General features: G+C 34.9%; 1 protein-coding gene across 2 annotated transcripts; it reads right to left on the bottom strand.

The window, feature by feature from the left end:
* Window positions 1–101: 101 nt before the first annotated feature.
* LOC112050194 (uncharacterized) lies at window positions 102–20,416 on the bottom strand. Of its 2 annotated transcripts, none has more exons than XM_024088387.2 (4): window positions 20,256–20,416; window positions 3,835–4,018; window positions 2,192–2,339; window positions 102–1,153 (listed from the first exon to the last, which is right to left on the bottom strand). In XM_024088387.2, exons 1-4 carry the CDS (start codon window positions 20,308–20,310, stop codon window positions 959–961), a joined length of 582 nt encoding a protein of 193 aa, XP_023944155.2. In that variant the 5' UTR covers window positions 20,311–20,416; the 3' UTR covers window positions 102–958. The 2 variants fall into 2 exon arrangements, with proteins under 2 accessions (XP_023944155.2, XP_023944154.2); XM_024088386.2 differs by having other exon boundaries at window positions 2,192–2,441.
* Window positions 20,417–22,093: the final 1,677 nt, after the last annotated feature.

The following is a 22,093-nucleotide window of genomic DNA, read 5'->3' on the forward strand; positions in this document are numbered from 1 at the left end:
AGGACTCGAACCCAGGACCTCGAGATCCAAAGCCATTGGCTAACCATTACACCAACGAGGCTACTAATAGGATAGCTAGCAGGATTTGAAATAAAATGTGGTTTTTGAAGCGCCAACTCACATCCATATTTATTAGTAAATTCTAGTATTACCAATAAACATCGTTTCATGGTTTATTAACATTTCAAATTAACAACATTACAATCACAGCCTATTTAGACGCATGTTAATTTTTACAATGTTTAATAAGAAATATTTTAAACTGCAAATATAAATATTAATAAATACAAAATACTGGTCAACAATTTTCGGGCGCTACAAGGGATTACAGAGCCCATAATCTTGAATTAAACAAACGTTTCTTTGTCTGTCGTTTGATTTATATAAGTACTTTTACTTATTAAAAATATGCAATTGGTTAAGTAGAATTATGTCATTTCGGATGAACGGTAAAATATTTTACCGTTTACCCAAAATTTTGCGAACGAAAACTTTCCTAAAGACGCTTGTAATTTTGTATTCACTTGTTTTCGCTAAAGTTATTATTAAACACTACATAAACTTTATGTAAGTTATTCACACGACAACGTTTTTAAAACACGACACTTTATTTCGAGCAGTGTTGCATTTTCAATTTTGGCCGATGGAAATAGACCTTTATTTTAACTTTATACCATATCTGAACGCCCGTTCAAAAAACTCTCGTGCGTATGAGGGCTTATAGGATTTCAAATATATAAAACTATGGACATACAGTGCCTGCTACGAGATATTGTGTTTGTGAAGTCAGCAACAAATGACTGCGCAATGAATCAATATATACTCATTCCGCAGCTAACTTCACAAACTTATAGATCCGTGGCGAGCACTATACATTTGGTAGACACGGTACAGACAGACAAGAAATGATGTTACGTTTGTTAACTCAATTTAAGGCTTGGACTGTCGGTTCAGTTGTTTAACTGTGGACCTTGTACTTGGTAATTTTTCCATTGTCATTCACAACAGTCTCAGCTTCTCTGTGACCTGCGACTTTGCCATCGATGTTGGAAGACGAGGCGAACGATGAGCTGGAAACGCTGTAGAACTTCCCGGGGTTATTACTCCTTTCTTCATCGTTGAAGCGTTCGACTACATTCACATTTGGGATATTCTGGAAAGTAAATGTCATTAAAAGTACATCAGCACTCGTTAAGTCATAAAATCATGGGAAGTTGCATTAGAATGTACTCGTATCTAACTATGTTTGTCAGTTAATTTCTGTAGACCTAAAGGAAACTGCTTTTTTGGTCCAAGTAGTTGCCTAGTTAATGAATTAATTAAGCCTAAGGCATCTTCGTTTTAAATTTCAGACATATCAGTTCAGTAGTTGCAGCGTTAAAGGGTAACAAACATCCATATAAACTTTCGCGTTTATAATATTAGTAGGATTTAAGGAATAATATAACAATACACTCAGCTGTAACAATTTTCAAGATGAATAAGTTAAATATTCATCGCTGGTCACGCTTCAAATATGACCAGCCTCAATAATGACGTAACTTCTAACAGACTCGAGGAAATCCTACACGACCTTATAGGTATCCTATTTGAATTTCTACGATTTCATTCCAAACCAAATTTTGTTTCACTCATATGTTACAAATGCCATCCCGTGCTTACTGGTGGATATCATCAGTAGGAAGATGATATTTTGTCAATTGATTTGATGTTTTTTTTTTTTTTTTTTTTTGCTTTTGATGTTTCATTGCTATTCTTAACCCAAATTTCGTTTGTAAAACTTGCTAAGTCACCACTCTAGTTTTCGTTTGTGAACCTAGCTTGTGACCGATACCTAAAATACTATCAAAACCATCAAACCTATCAGGATATATCAGGCCTGTTATTTTCAAAAATTATGCTGTGTTAGGCCGTCCGTGACTTGTTTATGTCGTCTACCAATTCGACCGGTCGTCCATCTTGCTTTTTAGTGTGAATTGCCATTACAAGAACTTAAGGCCCCAGCGTCTGTCAATTCCTAGAACTTTACCTACCTATGCCTTAAGATAGCCTACTTCAGCCGCTTTAGTTCTTTTACCTATGGATTTTATTATTTATGTTTCCATCACGTACATACTAGAATCTGTTGAGGAACACTGAGTTTCCTAAGGCCCATAGATTGTTAGAAAAATATAGTTATGAAAATGCTTACCGAGTTGATTGGGTCAATACCAGCAACTTGATGCCTGTATCCTGGTCCAGCGGCAGCGCCAGCGAAGGCTGCATTATGGCTACCGTGGGGCATATTAAATGGCATCGGTCCTGCTCCAAAGAATGGGAATCCGCCAAAATTGGGGAACCTAAGGAAATTCGTATGGTAACCTGCTTGGTTAAATGTTAGATCATATGCTTTCTGAGCAGCATATGACGCTAACCTTTGGGTCTCTATATCAGCGAAAATCCTGTAAACGTAATCTTCATTTCAAACACACTCCCACATTAGATACCAAAGAGACGATGTAAGCGAAAGAATAGCGATGGTAGTGTTAGTAAATTGATATCGGAATGTTAAGCACACGTACATACACACTTTTACATATATAAACGTGTCATGTTTACCTACGGAATGGTGGAAATCGTGGAATGGCTGACCGCTTCCTGAATCTTGTAATTTGGCTATGAAATTAATATTAACCATTAATATAAAATTGAGGCATATTTTGTTTCTATTTCTTCTGAAATCTGAACAGCTAGCATATTTGATAGCTACCCAGATATCTGAATACAGTAACGATATAAGTAATGGCATTGTCAAGTACTTGAACGAGGATGGATATACGTCCAACTAGGCCAAAGCGATGCAGGGCCAGTCTTTATGTTGCTACATAACACCTTCACCCGATTTGCTTTGAGAATATCAAAGACCATAAACACATAGTTATACGTGATCATAGTTTAGTCGTAATAACAATTTAAGACACCAAATTTCTGTGTTTAAAACCGCGTTACTAAAAATAGAAAGAAAAAATATTAAAAAAAAAATTGTGTCTGTCTGTCCGTCTAGATATACTGATACTTAATCCATGGAACGGATATTCATTGACATCAAATAAACACTTAACGTGGTAAAACATACATAGAGGTTTTGATTAAGATCAGATATAGGAAAAAAACGATTAACTACGAAAAATCTGCTGAATTTCTCGAAATAGAATCATCGAACATGATGCATCCAAAGAATCACAATAACATTAGCAGTTATGGAAAAGGTCATTAACAACATAGGTCACAACGACACTGTAATGTAAAAGATCATTAACCTGGTCGTTAACCTGACTTACAAATAAATTAAATGTATATTATGGTCACAGCGTGATAATCATCTGAACTAACAGAACTCTATTATGCTAAACCAGGCTAAAATATAATGTGTCACTTATAGTTACGGTTTCATCTTTATATTTTCTAGCCGATCCATCCTAAGTTAAACCAACTTATAATTTCTTAAAAATGTTGGGGAGGTAAAATTTTGGAACCCGATTTCATCATTGACTAGGTCCTCTTACGAGTACATCAATAAACTATGACACAGACAGACAGACATATTCAGGCAAATCACAATTTCATCAATATTCAGTCGTTCTAAAGTGATGATCATCATCATCGTATATAAATAGCATCGGACAATTCATTTATATAAACACATATATCTCCAAGAACTGCGGTGCTGGATGCAATTCACGCAATAACAAGTGAATTTATTGATCGGTGTGTGCAAATTGTGGAAATAGGAGCCGTCACCAACACACCACCACCGAAAGCTCAGCACCTACTGATCATTGTGCGAACTCTTACTGTTGAAGTAGATTCTCGTAGTTCCTAAAGTAATCGGGGAAGAATGCGTCGACGTCGTTGAAGGGGCTCGCGAAGGGGTCCCGGAACGGATTGATATTGTCCTTCAGATCGTAAGTTCCACCGTACCTATGGCCGTTTGAGTCCTGATACGCGTAGGCTCCTACACCTGCTGGACCTGGGTAAGCTGAAAAGAAAAAAAAAATTATTATCAACCTCAGACTCAGAATAGTCAGTTATGTGCATTTTAAGAAATTAAATGTCATGTGTCTCAAACGGTGAATACATGAGAATTTTCTTTATTCTCTACGTGTGTGAGGTCTGCCAATCTGCATTCTCATTCTGTAAGGAGACTCGTGCTCAACTACTGAGCCAAATATGGGTTGTTAATGATGATGATGACTTCAGAATAAGGACATTCTCATTTCGATGTGTATTTTCCTCTTTAATGTTTATTAACTCTTAACTCCGTGGTTTATTAACCGGTTTTGTCCATTTATTTTTTTTTATTTGAAAGGGTATTTTACTCGAATACTACCAGAGGCCCTGTAGATCTTTTCAAAATATATGCAGTTATTCAGTTTTAAATTAAATTACATAATTGAAAAAGTATGACATTTTTTTTTTATTCTTAACAAGTTAGCCCTTGATTACAATCTCACCTGATAGTAAGTGATGATGCATCTAAGATGGAAGCGGGCTTGTTAGGTGGAGGATGAAAATCCACACCCCTTTCGGTTTCTACTCGACATCGTACCGGAACGCTAAACCGCTTGGCGGTACGTCTTTGTCGGTAGGGTGGTAACTAGCCACGGCCAAATCCTCTCACCAGCCAGACCTGGACCAATTAAGAAAACTTCAATCGGCCCAGCTGGGGATCGAACCCAGGACCTCCGTCTTGTAAATCCACCGCGCATACCACTGCACCACGGAGGCCGTAAAAGTAAACGAAATTGTGTATTTTTGCTTTTCTGTAACTTTTTCAGTGCTGATTAGTTCCTAAAATAGTCCTAATAAGCATTGTTATCTGATGATGATACAACAATGGTGTTTGTAATTATTTTACATAAAACTTCTTAGACGTTGAGTCTTGCAGTACTTTACAATTTTACTTATAGAACGAGCCTTACAGGCTCAGTGTAAGGAACGGCACCGGTGCATTCTTAGGAGATACCAGGACCTCCCAAATATGCATTGGAAATAGCCACTGAGGTCGTCTTCGAAAGCAGAAAACGCACGAAGCCCTGCTCATAATCACCGACCGGGTGAAAATATTATCTAGAGATTACACAGGTTAGAGAACAGTTATAAAATTATAACGATATATTATCACTTCATCAATTGAGGATGACGAAGTCTGACATATTAGCAATTTGTGCGTAAAGAATCAAAAAGTGCTTCAAGCCATTAGCCATAAATCTATACTAATTATAAATGCGAAAGTAAGTTTGTCTGTCTGTTACCACGGCTAAACGGCTTAACCGATCGAGATGAATTTTGATATTATTATAAATGCGACTACTTTTTATCCTTAAAATAAAAATAGAAGGGGTTGAAAGTTTGTATGCAAAGTCATCCATTTTCAGAGTTACAGTTTTAAAAGTTTGTTCATAAATCATAAAAAAATTCGAAAAATAATTTAATTCAAGAATTTTTAAAATTCAACCCCAAATTTTTTGGTGAAATAAGGGTAGTAAGTTTGCATTGATTTCCACGCAGGCGAAGTCGTACAATATGGCTACAAATATTACCTTCCTACTCGTATGTAACTATTTATCACATATTTACTTAATGCGAGACGATTTAATAGCACTCAACGGTGTCGAACAGAACTATAAAAAACTTATGCGCATTTAAACTTTAATGGATGGAAAACCCTGATTGTATTTTATAGATAAATGTTTTTCCTATAATAAGACAGTGATGATCACAGATGTCTTCAATCTTTAATATTCAACTGCAGATAATATGGTATTAGATGATTATTGTACAACTTCTTGCATCTAATAAGATATATTTAATTGGATTTACAAGTGCTACAGTTTCCTTAATAAAACAGGACCTTACTTGCGCAATTTTAATTATAAACGGTCAAGAATGATGGCATGTTGTATTTTTATTGGATACCGAGTCATCTTTACTGATTTGTTAGACAACACTCAAGTGTGATCAATGTATGTTCAAAATTGTAAAAACACTCAAGTGTGATCAATGTATATGATCAAAATCGTAAAAAAACTCAAGTGTGATCAATGTATGTTCAAAATTGTAAAGTCAGATCTTTAACTGTCTTTATAGATAATAGAGCCTAAAGATATCGTCTGTGAAGATGTTAGATATATTCGTCATCAACCTATATTCCGCTCACTGCTGAGCTCGAGTCTCCTCTCAGAATGAGAGGGGTTAGGCCAATAGTCCACCACGCTGGCCCAATGCGGATTGGCAGACTTCACACACGCAGAGAATGAATATAATTCTCTGGTATGCAGGTTTCCTCACGATGTTTTGATTGATTAAATTTCTTAAAATGCACACAACTGAAAAGTTGGAGGTGCATGCCCTGAACCGGATTCGAACACACACCCTCCGGAATCAGAGGCAGAGGTCATAACCACTGGGCTATCACTGCTATAATATATCTACATCTACATGACGACGATGTAGATATATTATGATTTTTTTATTTTTTTATGCTCAAAGTTTAATACAGAAAGACAGAAGCGAATTGAATTGTTGAACTCGACAAAAAACAGTAGATTTCCACGAAACAGTAGATATGATCTTAATTTAATGTAAAATTTTATAGTAAAATAAAATATTATGTACTTTAAACTTAACATAATCTAATTAGTTTTCAATGGTAGTTGAATATACAAAGACCATTCAAATCTAAAACTTAGTATCAGAGAGCTAGTGAGGGTACAAAAATAGAAAAAGGGTAGTCTATATTTTTCTCCAAGATCCAATATTGCATTTACCGTTTTTGTCACAGTTAATTACTCCTTCACGCTGCAGTAAAATGACGCTTTTTGAGCACGGTGTGTTGATAATTACTAGTGTAATAGATTGTTTGGCTAGGCACCTAACTACCAGACTAAAATTAACAAAGAGGAAAACTGTAGTTTGTAAAAACAAACTGTACGATGATCTTAACCTTGGCAAGGTCAACATCGCAGAAACAGCACGGCTATTCTCTAACGTTGTTTTGTATAACTCGCAAGTGCGAGTTTAGAAATATGATATGACTAGCGGACGCCCGCGACTTCGTCCGCGTGAAAGTAGATGTAAACTTTTATCTACCTCTACCCTACCCTACCCTGCCCTACCCTCCCTTCCCCTACCCTAGTCCCTACCCCTACCCCTACCCTACCCATTAAGGCTGCACACTCGACACGCGAAGCTTAAAAAATTGAGTAATATCTCCCGTTTTCCCAACATTTCCCTTCACTGCTCTGCTCCTATTGATCATAGCGTGATGAAAAGTATACTATAACCTGCCCAGGAGTATGAAGAATAATTGTACCAAGTTTCGTTAAAATCTGTCGAGTAGTTTTTGTTTCTATAAAGAACATATAGACAGACAAAAATTTTACTGATTGCATTTTTGGCATCAGTATCGACCACTAACCCCCTGATAGTTATTTTGGAAATATATTTCATGTACAGAATTGACCTCTTTACAGATTTATTATAAGTATAGATATTGCAGTCAAGGGCGAACTTGTAAAGAAAAAAAAAGAGCGTGTAAGATTCATTTACTTTTGTATATAAAAATAAATTACACCTTTTAGCGATACAAATATACTCACCAACACAACACTATAAAGGAGTGAACACCAAAGAAATCGTAAATATACTGGAAACAATTATTCAGATATAATAGCCACGAAGTAGGTACCTACCTAACCTACGATTGTTTCAGAGTGACTAATGAAAGTGTAAATAATTTACTGCGCAATATTCAATACAGCCTATATTTTTAGGCTGTATTTTTGATCGATACAACTGAATCTGATATTACACATTTTCGTATGAATCAAATGGTAAATAGTTTTTCGTTTAAAGTAATAATTAACACGGTAGTACCTATTTTGTAAGTTAGCACATCATCATCTTTATTAGCCGATGGACATCCACGGCATATATGGACGATATATGCAGATATAGACGACAAAGGCAGATATAGTCATCTCCAGTTAGCATAAAGGTGCTAAAAATTGTAGGTAACTACTAAACAAGTCATCAATGTTCTAACCTACTAAAACTAAACTAGGAAGGAAGACACAGAAATTATCTTTTAATTGCCCAAATTCCAATATTGTAATTCGTTTATTTCAAGCAGACTCTTTTTGCATAAGCGCTTTTGTAATTTCATGTTTTTGTTTGTAGTGACTCTACCACCATTTCGATTCTTTTAAAATAAAAAAATTAAAAAAAAAATTTAATCTACTTCAAACTAAAAATAAAAAAATAACATCGTACATCTGATCATCTTCTGATCACTTTGAAGGTGGTGCCAACATGATGCATTAACTCAAGCCGTTTAAATCATAGCCGCATACAGATTTACGAATTTCAGACAGTTCTTTCCCGTGGTTCTTTCAGAAACGGCTTTAATTAATACGTCAATGCCTTCAAAATGATCAGAAGATAGCACGTACGATGATATTTTTTGGTTTTTTAGTCTATTTTCTGATTTTGAAGTCGGTTAAATTTTAGTATGTTTTTTTTTATTTTTATATTTTTAGTGATACTACTCCTGACCTAGGTTTAGGTTACAAGTTACAACCTAAAGACTGACCTATGTGACCGGCCTGCGGCTGGGCACCCCAGTTTTTATGTTCTAACCTAACCTAACTTTAACAAAAAAGTTTTTTCAAAATTGGTTAAGAAATGACGAAGGTAAAAAAAAACATACGCTTCGAATTGAGAACCTCCTCCTTTTTTAAAGTCGGATAATAATGATCACTCAAAGAGACTATTCACGAATCATAATTTAATTTCTATCTGAATCATATGTCCGACTGGCATTTAGACTCAATACTAATCCCGCCCCCTTGCCATTCTATTTTTTCTATCTAGATTATATTATTGTGTCATTGGCATAAAAACGGATCTCAGTCAGATACTACAATACCTACTCAAATATTATAATATAGTAGATATAAAAGGTCTAAGATCAATGGTGTTTATTTATTTATTAAGGTTACGTTAGCATTGGAAGATAAATAATAATATTATACTCTTGGTTTCCCACTATATTTGTGTTCCACTAACAACGTCGAGTCTTTATTTGGCGAATTATGGTAATGGAAACTCCCATCGTCTCTTTAAATTCCATTACTCATTTCTAAGCCGAGATTAGAGACACTCAGAATATCCATATGTTCTTCTGGCTCGAAAAATGTGCCCACCATCCGACTAGAACAGGGCTATTCAAGATGCTCGGAAGTATTTTCCATAACTATAACTCTATAGGGTTATATTCTTTAAGGAAAAATAATTAAAAATGTCTAAGGAACATGATTGTGTTCTAAAATGAAGATATTTCTTTTCTCGGAGTAAAAAATATTTGTTTCGTAAATAGATTTAAATTGTATTACATCCTTATATTATGACCTAGCCAAACTTATTAATTGATATAGTGCCAGTTGCAACATCTCGTCGATATCAATTAATCGTATTTTAAAATGCAAGGATTGATAAAGGCGTGGGTTACATGGATACTTGGAATTATTTGAATTTCTTTGTTTGAAAACATAAAAAGTTTTTTGTTTTAGTTAAAACAAATTACTTAGTTATGCAGTTCGGATCCAATTAGTGGACTCAACTATTAGTGGACTTGTCAACACCTTGAAATTATGGGAAATACTCCGCAACATTCTGTATATATTATTATTATTATCCAGTATATAAAATTTCGTAAGAATTTTAACACCGGATAAAGCGGAAGTAGTTATCTGAAAAAATATTCCACGAAAATCAAGACGAGTCTAATTAGTACTTTAATTAAAAAAATGTAAGCCGAGAGTGTAGTGTGTGTATTATACAGAAAACAAAAAATAAACCATTTTTAAATTTCTGTCTGTTCGCTAATCTCCTGAACGAAACGGATTTTCATGGCAGTAATTATATCAGGCTAAGCTCGTATTATACCTATAAGCTGGATTTATTGAGATGAAACGTACTTGAGTTTTTTATACGCAAAAACCGAATGTTAAAAAGTCATTCTTACCTACAGCCTTATACATTGAACCTCCTTCCATTGGCGTATCTAGGATTATTTCCCAGGGTGGGCCTGGACACCGACATTAAGTCCATTATTAGTATCATAATAGAATTCCATATCGGTACACCGTGTACCGATACAACGGCCGTGATAGCCCAGTGGATATGACCTCTACCTCCGATTTCGGAGGGTGTGAGTTCGTATCCGGTCCGGGGCATGCACCACCAACTTTTCAGTTGTGTGCATTTTAAGAAATTAAATATCACGTGTCTCAAACGCTAAAAGGAAAATATAGGAAACCTGCATACCAGAGAAATTGCTACTGAGAATTTCTTGGAAGAAAAAAAAACCCCAACAAATGATTCGAACCTGCCCCATAATTTAACCTTTGTACCAAAAAAACAATTCAGACAAGCCTGCCAAAACTTCAATTAATCCTACTAATATTATAAACGCGAAAGTTTGTATGGATGTTTGTTACTCTTTAATGCCGCGACTACTGAACCGATTTGGCTAAAATTTGGAACGGAAATAAATTTTATTCTAGATTAACACCTAGGCTACTTTTCATCCCGGGAAAATCCATGGTTCCCGAGGGATTCGTGAAAAACTAAATTTCACGCGGACGAAGTCGCGGGCGTCCGATAGATAATACATATCGATTTGAACGATCTTTTATCTGAAGTCAATTAATAAGACACATAATTTAGGATTATAAGTAATTATAAAATTATATGAATTCATTCACATATTTTATAAAAATTAAATGAATAAATTGAAAATCCACCATTATTTAAAACTGGCAATTAATTATATCTTTATAAAGTGTTAAATCCCGTTATTTTAAATCTTTAAATACATGGCTAATCTATTAGAATACAGAAGCCACAGTAATTAAGTCTCGGTTTAATTATAACTTTGCGCCTTGTGTAGCAAATCAACAGCGGATGTTAGTGGTCTAAAGATCTTGATTACAATCTCTTTAGCTAAAGACTTTTTATGTATTTTAAATTTTTTTTTTTTATTGAGAAAGAATACAATAAGGAACTTAAGCTAACGTATCCTAATAACTATAGAAATCATGCCCACGTGGAATGGTGGCAAGAATACTGGCTGCATTTCCGCGCTGGACAGCCAGGCTGATCCTTTGCGCAAAAAATGAGCCAGCCCTTCTGTCACCAGTCGAGGCAACAAGCCGCGGTGAAATGGTACGGAAAAATTTTTTGGCACTGCGACTCCATGGCCCAAGGGTCTCCACGGCAAAAGGTACAAATATGTAACTCTCTGTCAGAGAGGCATACTTGAGCCACTTACCGATTTCAGCTTTTTCTGCTGCGGCTCCCGGCCTTGATTCTGTCTCCCTGATATGACACGGTGCTAATGTGTCGACGCATGTAGCGTCCCACATTAGGGCCCGCCCCATTTCCCAGGGAACCAGCGTCAATCCATCAGGTCTCTTACCATCATCCCGACTGATTCCTAACGGCTCGATTAGCGCAGGAATATTTATGGTGGCAAGAGCCCTTTTTATTATGTCATTAAGAGAGCCATTATCTATTTTAAATATATGATTTTCTTATATATGATACTAGAAGAGGCAACGCGGTTTAATTCCGCATTTTAATTCCGTAGCAATATGGGGATAAAATATAGCCTAAAACGAACTTTCAAATCGGTTCAGCAATTTCAGGACCTATTCAATGTAATAAACAATCAATCAAATCTTTCCCCTTTATAATATTAAGTATAGAGTTAAATTAAATGTATAAAATAATAAGAATTAAACGGTGTGTATTTCTTATTTATTATAAATTTTAATTTTATGTACTGTTAATTCCTAGTTTTAATTTAATTATTAATATGTAAAAAATACCCCACCTAAATAAATTTCTAATAATAAAAAAAGTATAGATTTTAGTATTATTGTAATATTGTAACCATTGTGCCATTAGTACCATTCCAGCACCTAGGGACCCCAACGACCATCGGCTCTTCGAACTATGTGGCTCCGCGACTCGCTGAGCTATGTCAGTGACTTTGGTTCGTCTGCGGAACTCCTCATTTTTGATTCTTATTTGTATATTCCAAAATAAAAGACCACGATGCGCCATGTCTCCAGTCACAAGATCCTTAGCTGTACGTGGTAGCCCTTTGCTAGAGATACCTGACGTTTGAATATATTTGAGAATGCATTTGTTCTATTTGAACGCATGTTAAAAAAGCACTCGTGCGAATGGGGGCTTAGGGTTGTCACGTAACTGAGTGACTGGCTAATGGGAAGATGATTTTCGATACTATGCTGAGGAAAATATTGATAAAGATACTCTACTTGAACTGTTGAGGGTCCAAAGTCTATAATAGGCACGCTCTAACGTAGGAGCATCAGCTGGAAACTTTCTGCCTTCATAAAATTAGGTATAGTACATTGTATAGACTATCTAGTACATACATACTTATGCTTAATTCATCATCATCTAGTTATCAACCCATATTCGGCTCACTACTGAGCTCGAATCTACTCTCAGAATGAGAGGGGATAGGCCAATAGTCCACCACGCTGGTCCAATGCGGATTGGCAGATTTCACGATGTTTTCCTTAACCGTTTAAGACACGTGATATTTAATTTCTTAAAATGCACAGAATTGAAAAGTTGGTGGTCCATGCCCCGGACCGGATTCGAACGCACACCCTCCGGAATCGGAGGAAGAGGTCATATCCACTGGGCTATCACCACATACTTATATACTTAAGTAGGTACATAAATTAGTAACGTTTAAAAGCTTTCAATACGAGTAACCACTCGTTTTGCCACTTTATGTTGACTATTTACATAGGCGATAGAACATACATTAACGAAGTACTAGTATATACGCCCACACTCCCATACTCGGCGAGTTTTTGCTGGTCATTGAATGAACTTCTCGACTGTCAAGTTCAATGTCATTTGAACGAATTACATGCGTCCATGCATGTAGATCAAACGATCCATCGTGGATCGATACCACTAATAGGAGCCCGGAATGCTAAATTTCTAAAGCGTCATAGGGACCGACTAAATTTGGTAGATTACTCGTAGATAGGAAGAAAAAAAAATACAGTGGTACGGGGTAAATACCTCTCAAAAAAAAATTATTACTACGGCTAGGTAATTTCCTACAAATAGAAAAAAATAACCTCGCTCGTGGCTCGAGAACATTAATACATTTTATTTTACCTTTGGACACTTCCATTCCCAAAATATGCGCTCAAATTGTAAAATTATCAAAATGCACACCTTTTAGCTATTAACTAACTTAAATAATACTTGTCTAACGTGATGGTTTAGTATAGCAGAAGTTAGTTTTTTTGGTTGCCCTTCGAGTCGTTATGAGAAAAATTTTAAGAAATCAAAGTAATGACTGTGCATATTGAAATATATACAATTTGAACCCACCAGGCCCCATCAGGCATTAAAGGCCTGATGGAGGTATTTAAGAACGTGCGTGTCCCTTAGGTTTCGAAGTAAATCTTCTGTCGATCGATCTTACGCTTCGGTCGATCGAGGCCCCTAATGCCCGTCATTGAATTGGTTTTTACTGACCTTATTTCAACGTCAATCAAAAATCTATCACTGTGAACTCCATCCGAAGTACCTCCGTTCCGGAAGACGTTCAACTTAGTAACATAATCTGAGTCACAACCAAAGTTGTCATTTAACATTAGGGAAGTTAAAATTCCAACCCCCCCTAATGTAATGATACATAAAAACATACATACAGCCAAACGTAGAACCTCCTCCTTTTTGGAAGTCGGTTAAAAAACAAAAACACATAATGCAATGCCTATATGAATTAGTGTTACAATACCTATACAATATATCTAACCTTCCAATAATTATGTATATTAGTACCGTAATTTACATTTTAATGTCTGTTAAGGTATGCCAATAAATTCTAATATCCCCAATATTTTTTACATTTTCTGTAAGATTATAGATAGGTATAAAATATTATAATATCCTAACGGCTTTATCGAAACGAAATAATCAAAAACCACTTTCGAATTCCGCTTTTGTTATTCACGTTATATAAAGATAAAAGCATCCAATTAAATTTAATTAAAAACATCAGTATTCCATTCCCAAATCCACATCATCTATTCTTAGCATTTCAAAACAGCGTAGTATTACAAATAAGTTTATACTAAAATTGGAATTATATTTCCTTTTTTTTAATATATTGTTGTTTGTTTAGGTAGTTAATTTATTTTTAAAACAAAAGTAATCTAAAACTAAATAAATTAACTTAATTAATTAGAAAATGTAAATAGTTATAAACATCACATTGAGTAATAAATTATATCTCAATTTGAAGCGTATGTTTTTTTTTTAATGTTTGCCTCAGAAATTCGTCATTTGTTAAGCAATTTTGAATTTTTTTTTCCTTGGAACGTGTATACCCCTGAAGTGGTCCCATTGTCACCATATCAGGATCTGATGATGGGATCCTGGAGAAATCGAGGAAAACTTTCAAAAATTGTAAGGACAACTATAGCGTTATATATTTTTTCCATTAACCCTTTTTAACAACTATAGCGTTATATATTTTTTCCATTAACCCTTTTTAACAACTATAGCGTTATATATTTTTTCCATTTTCCATTAAACTTAATGAAGTACCGTCTTCTAACTGATCATCAGTTAGTACATAATGTGATATATAGAACTTAGAATGATATTATTTTTCGCTTTTTAATTGTCAGTATGTTTTATGTTTTTGAAGTTGGTTGAATTTTTTTTTATTAAAATTTTTTATTTTGATTACATGTGAGAACTATTCATCCATCACAACTAAAAATTGTATCCTGGCTTTTGTTTAATATAAAAAAATATCAAATCTCAGTATTGTTCTGTTGTTGTTCTTGTTAATTCTGCTGTTTTTTTTTTATGAATCCACTGTGTAATTTCTAGAAACTTATTCTAAGAATTTCTCACGTTAGATATTTCATTTTCTATAATCAAATATTTATATGGTTTTGTGTCACAATTATATTATTTAATAATGTTGACGCGCGTAACGTATTGATTATTATTTATTACGCCATTCCATGTCACGATAACTTTTTTATTTGGTTGGCGAAATATAAAACCAACAGCCAACAGGTATTTAATTTTTAACGAAAACCTCAAAATTTGCTTTTAGAAAGCACATTGATTAACGATTTCTTAATTAAAGCTGGCATATAGTTAAAAAAATATGATATATTTATGACCTTTTAATTCTGAAATAAAAATCACATAGATTTGTTTTGTAACAGATCGGAAGATTCTGTAAACCTAATAGGCCTTAATAATAATCTAAAGCCTAATCTTAATAAGCTTTACAGTTGCGAGATTTTGTGAGAGTTATAACAACGATATTTTAAACCATAGAAATGTTAGTACGTGCCTACCACCAAAGACGTACCGCCAAGCGATTTAGCGTTCCGGTACGATGTCGTGTAGAAACCGAAAGGAGTGTGGATTTTCATCCTCCTCCTAACAAGTTAGCCCGCTTCCATCTTAGACTGTATCATCACTTACCATCAGGTGAGATTGTAGTCAAGGGCTAACTTGTCAAGAATAAAAAAAAAAAAAATCATAGCAAAATGTGATCCGAATTTAGCTACTACATTATATATTTAAGTGTATTAGTTTTTACACTTTCTGAACACACAGCTCGACATTGTAGAAAATATTCAGGTATTATTTGTTTAAATAACGAACGTTATTTAAACAAAGTAGTAATAGTACCAAATTAATACAATTTAAGATCTATTTACAAAAGAAATATTTTTTACTCCCAAAATATTTACATGTTACTTAGACAATTAACGAATATAACTCCAGAGTAACTTATTATGGGAAATACTCCTGAGCACCCTGTATAATATAGATATAAACTACTACAACCGCTATACACTTATAAAGGAAAAACAAATACAGATTTAAACTACTACAACCAATACATACTTTTAAAAGAAAAGCGTATACATATTTAAACGTCAACACTTGTTTATCTAAAACCGTTATTGTTGAATTAACGAAAAACCGGTAGATGTCGTGTCAATATATAGTTAAGAGATCTCTAACGACCACAGTGATTATTTTTGTCTCGATAAAAAAAAACTACACGCGATATTATGTGTCATTAGACACATTATAAAAACTTTTTGTTCTTCCTTCTAATATAATACTGGTGGTGACAAAAAACTGGGACATAGTCAAAGAAAATAATTGGGGATTGCCAGTTTGTATTGTTGTTGAAAGTAGTAATTTCTAAAATCGCTGGATCAATTTCGCAATTTCTTTACAGTTATTAATAATTCAGCCTAATTGATGTCTTATTCGTAGGCACGTCGATTCGGTATATTTAAACACTCTCTATAAACGCTCTTAAAAAGTTGATATTTTCCACCTGGATCATTATTTAAAGCAAGATGACACTAGTCGGTTACTAGTGGCGAAGGATGGAATTTAGATGAAGGTAAGTCGTCCCAAAGAAAACGAAAGTTTCCGGTTTCTCATATATCTAGATACAGTACAACAACATTTTATAGCCTCAATAGTTCAACGGTAGGAGCGGTCGGACTCATCACCGAGGGGTGGTGTTTCGATCCCCGACCCATTGGTCCATTGTCGTACCCACTCCTAATAGAGTCTTTTCCGACTAGTTGGAGGGGAATGGGAATATTGGTCATATTAAAAAATAGATATGCCTCTTGCGTTTGCAAATAAAAATAAGAAAAATATTTCACTTCAGTACAATATTAGAAAAAAACACCTGTTGGATTTGTGTTGTAACAGATTGGTAAGATTCAATCATCAGAGATTCTGTGAGAGTTACAATACCATAGCTGGTACTAAGGTCTAGATTCTGATTTTTGGCCATTTCATTGCACAATACCATAGCTGGTCCTAAGGTCTAGATTCTGAATGCCATTTCATTGCCAAATCTTTTAAAAGAAGTAGAAATACGCTATTGCATATAACATACGACAATAAATACGGTATTAGCTTTCGGTACCTATGTCATTCAAATCAAAATAAGAAAAAATAAATAAAAATCTTTTATTTCGCCTCACAAAGGAGGTCACTGTAGTGTTAATTAAGATTAACTTTTAATTTAGGTGAATCATAACACCATTGACGTTCATCAAAATCAACTGAGAACCTAGGTAGTTTAAATCTCCGGTGGATAAAAGTCATAACTATTATCTTTGCCACAGTATTTTTTTTAATAGGAGTAAGCTCGTGCTTGAACACGATTTCACCTGATGGTAAGTGTAGATGTGGCCTAAGATGAAATGCGCTTGCCTAGAAGATGCCTATTCACTGTCATCTTAAAAATGCCAAGGTTGTAAGAATTAGGAAATACTGTCTTCGGGAGACAGTTTCATATACTAGCCCTACGTATAAGAAACGAAGAAGCAAATCGCTTCGTACGAGTTCTATAGGATTGTCAATGACGTAGTAGTAGGGGAGCCCGGGATGCTAAATTTGCAGCTACTCGAGCGTCATTGAGACCGATTACATTTGGTAGATTAAATTATAGGAAGAATAAATGGTTATTTACTTTTTCCGCTTTTAGCGGTGGAAAGAAAAAACTACAGACTTTAAAAACAATTTTTATTACTTTGGCTTACTGAAATTGTAAGAAATTTTTAGCGATTAATTAGGAGATTATTTCCTTAAAAATAAGTAAAAAATTAATCGCACTCGTACCTCGAGCACTAAAATATAAGGGTTTAATTTTGTAACTTTGAAACCCTCCCATTCCATTACGTTACGCTCAAATCGTCAGATTTTCAAAATGTGCAGTTTTTAGCTATCAACTCACCTACCTTATCTTGATCTGACGTGCTGGTTGAGTATTTATGAAGTTGGTTTTTTTTTTTGGTTGCCCTAAATGTACCCACCAATATTAAGGGCTCATACTCGGTGGAGGTACTCGACAAAGTGTAAGGTATAATCCCTTATGTTTATCTGCCGCGCTCGAGTAACTGCAAAAATCCCCTCTTCGGCTCCTCTACTATAGGGATGGAAACCTACCCGGTGTCCCGGTGCGATGGTAAAAAGGTGACGGTGGAACAAGCTCAAATAGCTCCTGTGCAAACTCTCCGAAATATATTCTTTAAAAAACCGAGAGATTATTCAATTGAAAATACTGTTGAATTTTTGGCGTAAGATTAAATATTCTGGGTTTTCCATTGTTTGAGCAGCGTCTTTATATAATTATCATGCTAGAAACATAAACATTCCAATGTGATCCTAAAAAGGATGCGGCTTTTGTTAGCGTTTCTATTGTATGTAACCTACGGACTCATAACGACTGGTACACATCTTATTAGTATAAAATAATAATGTATCTAATTATATTACAGGGCCGGAGGTTGAAATTTGAATGATCTAACAAATATAATCGATAATTTTCGAATGTCATCATCACCAACCCCCTAAAGTAGAGTATGAAAGGGACTATTCATTATTTATTTATTATCTACTAAGAACTCTACAAATTATCATGTCAAAAAATTTAAAATTCATTTATTTCAAGTAGGCTCAGTTTACAAGCACTTCAGTCGACTATTTGTAAAGATTCTACCAGCAGCTCGGAAGGCAGGTTCTGCTGAGAAGAAACCGGCAAGAAACTCAACAGTTGCTCTTTTATAAAAAAAAATCATACAGTATTATAATTTACAATTGATATCAAAACAACATAACAATTTAATATAGTTCTACTTCTTCTGGAAGCTGATCCAATGACTTCCAAGCACCTTTATCATTAAGGAACTCATTAATGGTATAGTAACCTCGACTAAGTTAATGTTTTTTAACACCTTGCTTAAAGCTATGCATTGGCAAGTCCATCACATGTTTGTATGCGGTACAGAAACATACATAGAGTATTCTGTTGTGAACTGTGGGGAAGGAATAGGTATGTGAATTGCCTTTTTATGTGAATTGGTTACTACTATCGACAATACGCAAGTAAAGTAGGTAATGGTATGATTAAAGGTGTAGTGCCTATCTAAATATCACACTCCTACGCACGATGCTAATTTTCGCACTAATGGCATTTTCCAGATGGTCGTCGTCGTCATCAACCTATATTCGGCTCACTGCTGAGCTCGAGTCTCCTCTCAGAATGAGAGGGGTTAGGCCAATAGTCCACCACGCTGGCCCGGATTGGCAGACTTCACACACGCAGAGAATTAAGGTAATTCTCTGGTATGCAGGTTTCCTCACGATGTTTTCCTTCACCGATTGAGACACGTGATATTTTAATTTCTTAAAATGCACACAACTGAAAAGTTGGAGGTGCATGCCCAGACCGGATTCGAACCCACACCCTCCGGATCTACGTCCTCGGAAATCCTACGTCCTAATCCTACGTCCTTCCAGATGGTGTTACCTCGTTATCTGTATTGCCGCAACGGGCAATTTCTGACTGTTTCATCATCATCATCATCATCAACCCATATTCGGTTCACTGCTGAGCTCGAGTCTCCTCTCAGAATTAAGAAAATTCTCTAGTAAACAGGTTTCCTCATGATGTTTTTTCTTCACCGTTTGAGACACGTGATATTTAATTTCTTAAAATGCACACAACTGAAAAGCTTAAGGTGTATGCACCCTCCGGAATCGAAGGCAGAGGTCGCATCCAACGGGCTATCACGGCTCTTGACTTGACTGTTTACGCTGATAATATTTTCAAAATTTCCGAGGACATAGATAAAGTTACTTTGGTAACAACTTATTCGCTGATTATATCAGTTGTAAAATCCCGCATCTAACTTAAAACAACTTTCAGGTGGAGCAAACATCTAGTCAATCTTTGTCTTTTACATATTATTTAATTATTTAATAACCTTATTCACCCGAAGTCTCATAAAAATCAATATATTCAAACCTAGTCATCATCCCCATTCACTGTAAAAAAATCCAAACCAAAGGCTTTATTGGAAAAAAAAGCTTTTGGTTTGGATGAAAAACTTTTGAAAGACTTTTTGGAAAAGAAGCACTTTTTATTTAAAAAAAAATACATGTTAAAAAGGAACATATTGCAATACATTAACGCAATATTTATATGCTAAGTGCCTGATTAGCTTATCGTGCTAAAATCGATTATGTTACGCTTGCAACAACACACAACAACACAACACAAATCAACTCACCATAACACCACGAAATCTGCAGTATGACAGCACTGAGTATAACAAATCTCCTCATGTTTACTTTGTATTGCACTACGTAACCAGTTTGAGCTAATACTGGACAAACTTCGACACAAGCGAATCCTTTGGATAGTCAATGTACAGTGTTGGTGGTTTGTTTTCGCTGTCCGTTAAATGCTTTTCCAGTCCGCTTATCAGTTGTTCTTTTTCTCTTCACGCTAAAATGCGATTATTGTTCAGAGCGATAAGGGTCAGAATTGTGTAAACTGTCATAATTGATTTTCAAGGGATCGTGGGTTTGTTTTTCACGTCCTTGTAAACGTCCGGGAGCACCGATATGTGTGTTGTTAGGTCAAACTGGATAATTCATTATTGTTGATTTTTTTTTAAATTAGATGTTTTTATTAATTCTACTAATATAATATTCATCTAAAAATCACCTGTATGCGGATATCATCCATTTTATAATAGATACACTGTGTATAATTGAAACAAAAGAATTGCACGTGATGAAAGAATTGTACTGTAACTATTATATTGATGACGAATAATAAATACATCTATTGTTGTCTGAAGAGGTGATTTTATTAGTTTTTTTTTATTATCAATATTTAAAATATCCAGTTAAGCAAAAAGCTTTTGTTGGAAGCGCAACAATAGTCCAATGCGTAGAAGTAGAAACTAGGAACCCTATTTATTTGTGTACAGCCAGTAGAGGATTTCGACTAATTACCTACCTATGATATGGAATTCCTATTTATCAGATTTTAAAATAGAGAAAAAAGCCTTAGAATCAAAACGATAAACTAGCAGACGCTCGCGAGTTCGTCCGCGTGGAATTCAATTTTCACAAATCTCGCGGGAACCATGGGTTTTTCCGGGATGATATGTGTTATTCCAGGGTACTATCTATCTTCGTTATAAATTTCAGCCAAATCGGTTAAGTAGTTGCGGCGGTAAGGAGTAACAAACATCCATACAAATTTTCAGTAATATTAGTCGGACAGAAAAATAGAAATCATTCCAAATCGACTTTTGACCTTCTATAAAAAGAACCTCCATAAAAATTGAAAAGTTTGACTTGCAATATAATTTATAAAACAAATCAGTTGAATAATATGTTGATTTCGGTATTTTTTCCGTTTCATACTAAAGCCACTTTTTTCTTTTTTTTTGCAAAGTTCAAGAACCTTAACCACTTGACCCTCTGCATGTCTTAAGCCTTCTTAAAGTAATGCATACTTAACATGTAATATTGTTTTATGGCAAGATTATGGTGAGATTTAAACGGCAATAACCTCGTCTATAAATGGCGAAGCGGCGCGACAGAGTCTTGACCGGGTTACTTGTGTTTGGCATTTTGTGTTCTACTACATGACAAGGCAGGCTGATTGTAACGGTTTCTCTAAATCCTACTAATACGATTAATGTGATGGTTTGTTTGTTTATGGGTGATACTTACGATACTTCTGTGGAGAGCTTATTAAAGCTAACACCAAATTGATCTCTCACCGGTCATTTCAGATGATCGAACTCTTGAGGATTATCTTTTTGGAGGAACGGAATATAATAAAAAAAAATATATTGATTACCTGTGGTTAGTTAATTGTGGTGATAAATGAATATGGAAAAATGCCATGGTGTATAATTATAATTATACATACAAAGTAAAGTAACCTTTAGTAATATGTTTATTATTTTTTTTTTTATTTTTTTATTGAGAAAGAATACAATAGGGAACTTAAGCTAACTTATCCTAATAACTATACAAATCATGCCCACGTGGAATGGTGGCAAGAATACTGGCTGCATTTCCGCGCTAGACAGCCAGGCTGATC

Source organism: Bicyclus anynana, chromosome 1, assembly GCF_947172395.1.
Source record: "Bicyclus anynana chromosome 1, ilBicAnyn1.1, whole genome shotgun sequence".
Lineage (NCBI taxonomy): Eukaryota > Metazoa > Arthropoda > Insecta > Lepidoptera > Nymphalidae > Bicyclus > Bicyclus anynana.

Excerpts from the sequence above, each read along its gene's own strand:
- LOC112050194 (XM_024088386.2), bottom strand. The coding sequence starts at position 20,310 with ATGAGGAGATTTGTTATACTCAGTGCTGTCATACTGCAGATTTCGTGG. Across the intron at positions 4,019-20,255 it reads GCAGATTTCGTGGTGTTATG|CTTACCCAGGTCCAGCAGGT; the intron begins GTGAGTTGATTT and ends TTTTCTTTTCAG. Across the intron at positions 1,154-2,191 it reads GTATTGACCCAATCAACTCG|AATATCCCAAATGTGAATGT; the intron begins GTAAGCATTTTC and ends TTTACTTTCCAG.